General features: G+C 32.3%; 2 protein-coding genes across 2 annotated transcripts; both read right to left on the bottom strand.

The window, feature by feature from the left end:
• Positions 1-201: 201 nt before the first annotated feature.
• On the bottom strand, positions 202-1,319 carry LOC110934052 (protein FAR-RED IMPAIRED RESPONSE 1-like). The gene is made up of 3 exons (XM_022177247.1): positions 1,068-1,319; positions 306-875; positions 202-216 (listed from the first exon to the last, which is right to left on the bottom strand). The coding sequence occupies exons 1-3, from the start codon at positions 1,317-1,319 to the stop codon at positions 202-204; spliced, it is 837 nt and encodes a 278-aa protein (XP_022032939.1).
• Positions 1,320-1,559: 240 nt separating this feature from the next.
• On the bottom strand, positions 1,560-3,254 carry LOC110934053 (protein FAR1-RELATED SEQUENCE 5-like). Its single transcript, XM_022177248.1, has 2 exons — positions 3,236-3,254; positions 1,560-2,404 (listed from the first exon to the last, which is right to left on the bottom strand). Exons 1-2 carry the CDS (start codon positions 3,252-3,254, stop codon positions 1,560-1,562), a joined length of 864 nt encoding a protein of 287 aa, XP_022032940.1.
• Between the last annotated feature and the right edge of the window lie 5,660 nt (positions 3,255-8,914).

The following is an 8,914-nucleotide window of genomic DNA, read 5'->3' as shown; positions in this document are numbered from 1 at the left end:
CTGGTACCGATCATCACTTTCACTAATCCCTAATATCGCTCCAGGAGCACTATTAGGAACAGCTTCCCTGGTCCACCGTCGCATTATATACCTTTCAGGGAACTGCCTGATATCAAGAAACCGCAAAACGCAAAAAATGTGCGCGCACAAAAGCCCAAACTGTTCATACCTATTGCATGAACAACTCATGGTCATGTCTAGCTAGCGCATCATAACCTAATACAGAAAAACAAAAAAAAATGAGAACAAGAATAAAACACCATGTACAAGAAAAAATATAAACAATTGTTACATTCTATGGTTACCTGAAAAAATGTAGTACACGTTTGAGAAAAGTCCTTCACAGAGAAGTTCACAAAGTTATCCTCCATTTCATCCCATTTTCCAATACCACACTTGTGAATGGCTGTCTGAATTTCAAGTTGTGCATCGAAGAAAATTGTTCGTGTGAAAATGTTTGCTGCTTGTTGTTCTAAGACAAACTCTTTTGCAAATATTTGGGGGTTCGTGTGCCTAGTATCGTGATCATTCTTCCTGTGCTCGTATCTTTGGGCTTCAATTGCAAAGTCAAAATGGCCCAAGAATTCAACAAGCGTACAGTTCGGGTTGCAAAACTGCCCAAAGAAATGGTTCTCACTCTCCGAACGTGACGAAGTACGCATCAGCCCAGACATGTGTTCATCACGATAGTACGTAGGGATCCATGTATCCCTAATCTCGTAAATAGACTGTAACCATTCATGATTCACCAAATTAAAATCAGTCAATATAACACCCCATTCGGTTTCAAACTGTTCGGGTAGTAATGCATCAGTCCAAACAATATCACACAACCTCTTCTTAAAATCAGTGCTATTGCATAGGTTGGCGCCAACCTATTAAACAACGATTCAAAAATAAAAAAATAAAAAATACAAAATACATGATAAAACATTATATAAAAGTAAAACAAACATCGATAAACAAAAAACCGAAATATTCAGATATAAAAAGGTACAAAAAAACAAGAAAAAAATTCCATTAAAACAAATAAACGTCGTAAACAATAATTTTGGTATTTAATAAACCTTGGTAGTAAGTTTGTCTATTATATGCCACATGCAAAGCCCGTGCCTACTTTCAGGCCAAGTATCTTGAATAGCTTTCCTCATCGTTGGGTCTTGATCAGTTACAATTACAGGTGGTGCGCGCCCAAATGCCTGCCGAAATGCGTTAAGCAACCAGCTATATGTTTCGGCAGTTTCATTACCGATTATAGCAGCACCCAAGGTAACATTACGATAGTGATTGTCAACACCGGTAAAAGGTACGAACATCATATTGTACCAACAAAAAAAAACTGGTGTGATAACTGATTTGATATTGTAAAATCCATACACGTGTAAAAACATAAAACAACCTACATTATTTAAATAATAAAATTGAAAATAAAACACTATGAGTATGAGATAAACTTAACTAGTGTTTTCATGCATATCACACTACAATAAAAACATTATCATGGTGATAAAACACTATGATATAGATCTGTTAAGTATGTAATGAATCTAAAAATAAAGTTAGGATACAAACTTGTTACGACGATAAGTAGCATCAAAGGACACAACATCCCCAAACGTATGAAAATTTCTCTTTGTATCTCCATCGGCCCAGAACAACGCACGTAAAATGCCATCGTCAGTTGTTAGGTATTCCATAGAGAAATTGGGCATAAATTCTTTCTTCCTTCTTAGTCGTTTAATAACCATGTCAGCATCGTACTCAGCTATATACCTATTTAAGTCTCTCTTGAAGTTTTTGAAGTCAACTTTCGTGGCACCTACCTTGTTAAAACCTCCATAAAGAGTCCTCATAATGTTAAACGCTCTAACTGGACCAACGTTTATGGCACTCAAAGCATTTACGGCTTCTTCCTGTACGTAATTGATTCCTCTGTTTTCAGGAAGCAGGTACCTGTCATCTTCAGCAACAAATGAGTGATTATGCGACTCCTCGAAGTAATAAACCTCGTAAAGATTATCCGGGGTTAACTTAACCCGAATGCACGCTTCACATCTGGTCCTTATAGAAGGAACCCTGCGAGTAATCTTAGACTTCGAGTTATCATTAGAACTACCAACTTCCTGAGTCGAGTCAATCGCCTTTAAGGGTTTAGTACCCTCTTTTGAGCATAGGAACCATTTATTATGTAAGACACCCTTTCGAGGCTCGTATTGAGTACCCTTCCTAGCTGTGAAACCTCCCACCTTAGCATATCTTTGGTAAAAAAGAAAGGCATTTTCGAGCGAATCAAACGTCATATGCATCTGAGGTTTAATCGAATCATCGACATCTGGTATAAATGTCCTCCTTCCAGAATTTAGGGACACATGAACATTACCAACGGGCTGGTATGTAGTGATATCTACAACAAAAAAACGACACATCAGTCGTTTATAAAACAGTGATAACATGTTTCTGAAATTGATAAAACACTATACTAAGATATAACACTATCTGTTTACTGTAAAGACAATAGACTGATTCTTTAACAATAATCTGTTGATTTAAAACACTTAATAATAATAAAACACTATGAACCATAAAATTAATATGTCTGCACACATAGTATAACAATATTGATGGGGGATAAAACACTATGAAAAGAAATTAAGATGTCTGTACATAACTATTGCTTATGGATAAAAACACTATACCTCTAAATATCAAAAAAAAAATAATAATAATAATAACTTTGTTAATGATAAGACACTACAAAAACTTACCCTAACACAATTCAAGGTATAAAACACTATGATGGGAATTAAGATGTGTGAATAGAATATAACACTATTGATTATGCATAAGACACTATACATCTAAATATAAAAAAATAACTCTGTTAATGATAAAACACTACAAAAACTTACCCTTAACAATTCAATGTATAAAACACTACGAAGGTAAATTAATATGTGTTAACAGAATATAACACTATTGATCAAGCATATAACACTATACATCTAAAAATAAAAAAAAATACGTGATCATGATAAAACACTAAAACAACAAACTACCCTAAACAACTTAATCTATAAAACACTACATACACACAAAATCAAATCATACTAATAACCTGCAACACGACATACTAAAAAAACACATCGAACACCATCGAACATATAACACTACTTATCGCAACATGATAACTCTTAACAGCCCCTTAACAGATTAAATTACTATGTTACACATGTACCTGCATCGCCGGAATCCATTGAAATAGATATAAAACACCAGAATCGAAGAATGGCGCAGAACGGAAACAACTGTATTGTCTCTGGCGATTTCATAGGAGGATCCTGTATTTATATTTAATGAAGAATGATACGTATATGAAAATCTTATTGAATCTTGCAAAAAATTACGAAAATCGAATAAATCCCTAAACAGTCTCATCGACAGTTTTTTTTTTTCAGTTTCTTGAAACTCAATTAATTAATAAGAAAGGTAAATTACTAATATACCCTTTTGATTTAATAAAGATAAAGGACACATGTCATCACCAAATTATTTCTCACACTTCTCACAAAAGTATGACTTTTTACAGGATCCTTTACCTATATATATATAGTTCAACTGTTGAATTGGTTCCTTGTGTATCGGGTAACTACATGTTAGTGTGTCGAAACTTGAAAACGGAAGATTGGATAGAATGAGGTTTACAAACCAAACAAGAGTTGGATCTTGTATAAGATGGTTCATAATACCATACATTCTGATTTGGAAGTGTTTCAAAGTATTTCGAATATATATATATATATATAGATATATATATATATAGAAAAAGTATATCGTACATTACGGCTTAACGTACTTCACGTACAACAACGTGCGTGATTTGTTATATAACATGCGTGATTAATGTTTTCAATATGCGTGATTATTGTGTTTCAAACATGCGTGATTCTGAATTTTTGAGTTATAACGTGCGTGATTTTAAAATGAACGTGCGTAATTACCTGTCGTACGTGATGTACGTTAACCTTCGTCTATATATATATATATATATATATATATATATATATATATATATATGGGAAGGTTCAAATGAAACCACTAGTTATCGCGAAAACTCGAAAACTAACTAAAAGAGCCAAAAAAACATACCAATATTTTTTTTTTGCATACCAATTTTCGCTATTTAAAGTATATAAAAAAAACTTTTTTTCAAAAAAAAAAAAATTGTAGTGCATATGTGTAATAATTCACATGTGTAGTAATAATACACATGTGTAGTGTACTACACATGTGAATTATTACACATTTGCACTACAAAAAAAATTATTTTTTTTTGAAAGAAGTTTTTTTACAAAAAAAAAAATCTACGATTTTTAATAAAAAATTGAAAAAAATGAAAAAAAAATTGTGTGTTTTTTAGGCTTTTTTAGTTAGTTTTCGAGTTTTCGCTATAAAAGTGGTTTTCATTTGAACCATCCCCTATATATATATATATGGGGATGGTTTAAATGAGAACGCTAAATATTACGAGAACCGTGAAAACGAATAAAAAACCACGAGAACTTGGTCAAAAACAGTCCAAATTCAAAATTTCTTTTTAAACTTATCATTATTACATGCATTCGTAAATAAAGAAAATTTACATATGTGTAAGTTTGTCATGTACAGATGTGTAAATTTGTTGAATTTACACATGTGTAATAAACTTATTAAGAGAGATTTTGAAAAGAGATATGAACTATTTGATTTTGTAAATTACTTTTTTAATGTTGTATTTTATTATAATGAGATTTGTATTAAAAAATGATTTTGATTGGTTTTCTCATTCGTTCTCACGATTCTCGCAAAATTTAGTGTTCTCAAGATAACCCTTCCATGTGTATATATATATATAGTAGGGTTCATGCGAGAACCAATGTAAACACAACAAAATAAACCCACTACACCACCACCCAAAACCTAAAAAAACTAACCCCCCCCCACCCCATCCCCCAAAAACCTAACCCCCCCCCACCCACCCAAGCTAAATGATAAAAATTAAACCATAAAGCTAAACCCCACAAAAACCTAAAAAAATCTAAAAAACACACAAAAAAATATTTAGTATTTTTTATAAAAAAAAAATCGCAGTCATCAAAAAAAAATTTATATTTCTTTTTTGATGACGAAAAGTAGCGAATTTTATAAAAAATATTAAAAAATCTTGTATTTTTTAGATTTTTTAGGTATTTTTGGTTATGTTCATATTGGTTCTCGCGGTTCTCGCAATAAAGGGTGGTTCCTAACAGATCCTGGGAAAAGGGCTAAAAGTGTGAAAACGGTGAGAACGCCACTCAACCGTTGGAGCAAAACAATGTATGAATTAGATTGGCGCGATGGTGTTTTCATAAATAACAACAACTTTATTACGTGGACGCGCTTCATTAACGGTAAAAGAGTCTTTTTACTACTCTAAAACAAAACGCCAAACTCATGAGCAAAACGCCATAAACTTTCCGCCTTGACCTACAAGCCATACACATCAGTCTTCCAGATGAAACACCATATTTATCTAAAACGCCATTCATACAAATCATCAAAACTTAATGATAAAACGCGTTATACGCCAATGACCTAGATGATGATGATGAGTCTGAAGAAAGTGATGAGCAAAGCGCGGGATACATCTCTAATGTAATACCATCCACAGAAGACTATCAGTTTAGTTTGATTTCGTCTTAGTTGTAATGTTTTGAATTATTAATGAATTATAATGAATTTGGGAACGCCAAGATATTTACCTTTATAAGATATAAATGATTAATTCAACTGGACAGATCTACAAAAATGCCAAAAAATTGTAATGTTTGAATTATTAAAGGTATATAATGAATTTGGGAACGCCATGGACGCCAAGATGTTTGAATTATTAATAGATTATAATGAATTTGGGAACGCCATAAACGCCAAGATATTTACTTTGTAACACAAAAACGATTAATTTATCGAGGCAGATCTAAAAACAATAAAACGCCAGGGAGTTTTTGTTTCTAACTACACGCCAAAAAAAATCCTACACGCCACAAATGACAACGGTGTGTGAGACATGCATTAGAAAAGAGAATAAAAGCACAAAAAACCCCTCCGCCTTGATTATATCGCGTGCCACGTGTTTGGCCAGGATCCGTTCTCACCATTTTCACACTTACAACCGTTTTCTCCTGATCCCGTTTATATATATATGTGTGTGTGTGTGTATGTATATATATATATATATATATAGGGGATGCTTCAAATGAAAACCACTTTTATATATGAAAAAAAATTTCAAAAAAAAATTTATAGTACACATGTGTAATAATACACATGTGCACTACACAAAAAAAAATTTTTTTTTTGAATTTTCTTTTATATAAAAAGAACCTGCGAAAATTATTATGCAAAAAAATGGTATGTTTTTTTGGCTTTTTTAGTTAGTTTTCGAGTTTTCACAATAACTAGTGGTTTTCAATTGAACCTTCCACTATATATATATATATATATATATATATATATATATATATATAGTGTGAGGTTCATTGGGGAACACTAAAACAGTGGGGAACCGACTCAAACGAACTCCGATTGGACTCATTCCAGCGGCGTTGGAACCGTCTCGTCGAACCCTATCTAGGATCTCTTAACCCTAAACCCTAAATTATAACCCCTAAACCCTAAATATATTAGGGTTTGGCTTTTAGGGTTTAGCTTTAGGGTTTAGCCTTAGGGTTTCGCTTTAGGGTTTAGCTTTAGGGTTTAGAGTTTAGCTTTAGGGTTTAGGGTTTAGCTTTAGGGTTTAGCGTTAGGTTTAGCCTTTAGGGTTTAGCTTTTAGGGTTTATAGTTTAGATTTTATGGTTTAGCTTAGGTTTTCGCCTTATTTTTTAGCTTTAGAGTTTAGAGTTTAGGAGTTAGGATTTAGGGTTTAAGGTTAAGAGATCTTAGTTAGGGTTCGACGAGCCGGTTCCAACGCCGTTGGAATGAGTCCAATTGGAGTTCGTTTGAGCCCGTTCCCCGCTGTTCCCCATTTTTTTAGTGTTCCCCAATGAACCTTCCCCTATATATACATATATATGATAACGATCCTTTAGAAACCACCCTTTATTGCGAGAGCCGCAAGAACCAATGTAAACACAACCAAAAATATCTAAAAAATTAAAAACACATAAAAATAATTTTTTTATATAAAAAACATAAAATTTCGTCACTAAAAAAAACTAAAGTACATTACCGATTTGTGCAATTGAATAAAGGTGAAACGGTATCGTTTAGGGAGCAAACATGTTATTTTAATGACCAATCCTACTTTTTTGGTTTATTTATATATATTAAGAGTGAGGGTATTGCGGTCATTTCATACGTATTTAACTGAACAAACTAACCTCCATTCACTGTAGGGACTATACGAGTAACAAGTGAACTAACCACAGGGAGCAAACATGCTATTTAAAAAAGGTGAGGACTATAGATGAAAAACTTGTAAACCACCAGGACTATCCGGGCAATTAACTCTAAAAACTATGTATGCAAAAATATACATACGTATAAAAAAAGTCACATAATTATATACCCGTCATTGTTACATGTGTGTAGTTTAGTTTTACAGTTAAATATATGTGTGCATACATATTTTTTTAAATCCATAAATGTTATTAACATATAAAACATGTTAGCAAAAAAATAACAAATAAAATATTACATGGACTTCTTATGAGTTCTCTCAACTCAAAGTGTTTCTCAAAGTATCCATTCATTATCATGTAAAAACATAATTAAAGAACTTTTTTTACAAAAGTGTAACTGATTTATGTATTTTAACCCTTAATTAATAACGTTGTGAACATATAGTCAGTTAGTATTTTAACAATATTTTGTTGAAATACTTTTAATCAACTGATATAATTGGCCACATGAATGTCTTTAGAAACATCTTTCACAACTCACAAGGATGATTTCCTTTTACTTTTTCTTTTTTTTTTTTTTGTAATTCTTTCAAGCAATAGATATGATTCTTGGATCCAACTCAAGGTTTTAGTGAGAATACGGATGGTAATAAGTCATCTATTCAAAATATATATCAGTTTCATATCTAATTATAAAATTATATCTTATAATTAACTAGTGTCATACTCTTCTGACTTAGTTACTCATTATTTTCACGGTTATCAGTATACCCGTCTATAACAAGCAAATATATTATTTTAAAATTAAAAAAAAAAACTATTAGAGATCATATTGTGAGAAATGACATTAATTTAGAAATCGACCAATAGAAACGAGAATACTATATATTTCTGGAAAAAAAGGAAATTCTTATGTTTTTTTATAGAATAAGAAATAGCTTGGTAGGAATTTAAAAAAGAATGAAACTTAGGAATTTCTTATGGGTATATACTTAAAATCACCCAACACAAAAAGAAAATTATTTTCGGGTGAACAGCAGCTACGGGTCACGTTGTTAACTCAACAAGGGAAGGAAAGGCCCCCTAAATTGGAAATTTGTTGTTGGTTTACTTTAAGTTTAAGTTTAAGCCTAGTTTTTTGTTTTTCTTCTGCCCAATTTGGAGCATCATTGTGTTGAGCTGGAGGCCCATTGTAGGAACTATGAAACAAAACTTACCTTTGATATTTACTAGGGTATTTGCCGCACCCTGCGATGGAATGTTGGTATTTGATGGGTATCGATTCAGTTTGTTACACTACTGGTATGATACACGTACTCGGTATAAAAATCAACACGTGTTTTACATCGGTAAAAACTATAAAAACGAAAACTGACACCGAGGTTGTTCGAACCTCGAACGGAATCGGTCGGTTCCACGGTACTGGTACTACTGATATTCATTTATCATCGTAGGCAGAGTTTTATAAATGAAAAATTATTGAAAGAGAAAACCATAT

The sequence above is a fragment of the Helianthus annuus genome, chromosome 4 (assembly GCF_002127325.2).
Source record: "Helianthus annuus cultivar XRQ/B chromosome 4, HanXRQr2.0-SUNRISE, whole genome shotgun sequence".
Classification (NCBI taxonomy): domain Eukaryota; kingdom Viridiplantae; phylum Streptophyta; class Magnoliopsida; order Asterales; family Asteraceae; genus Helianthus; species Helianthus annuus.
Note: the sequence above shows the minus strand (reverse complement) of the source record. Positions and strands in the feature narration are given on the sequence as shown.

Coding starts and splice junctions, on each gene's coding strand:
- LOC110934052 (XM_022177247.1), bottom strand. CDS start 1,319: ATGATGTTCGTACCTTTTACCGGTGTTGACAATCACTATCGTAATGTT. Junction 876..1,067: donor TAGACAAACTTACTACCAAG/GTTTATTAAATA, acceptor GTTGTTTAATAG/GTTGGCGCCAACCTATGCAA.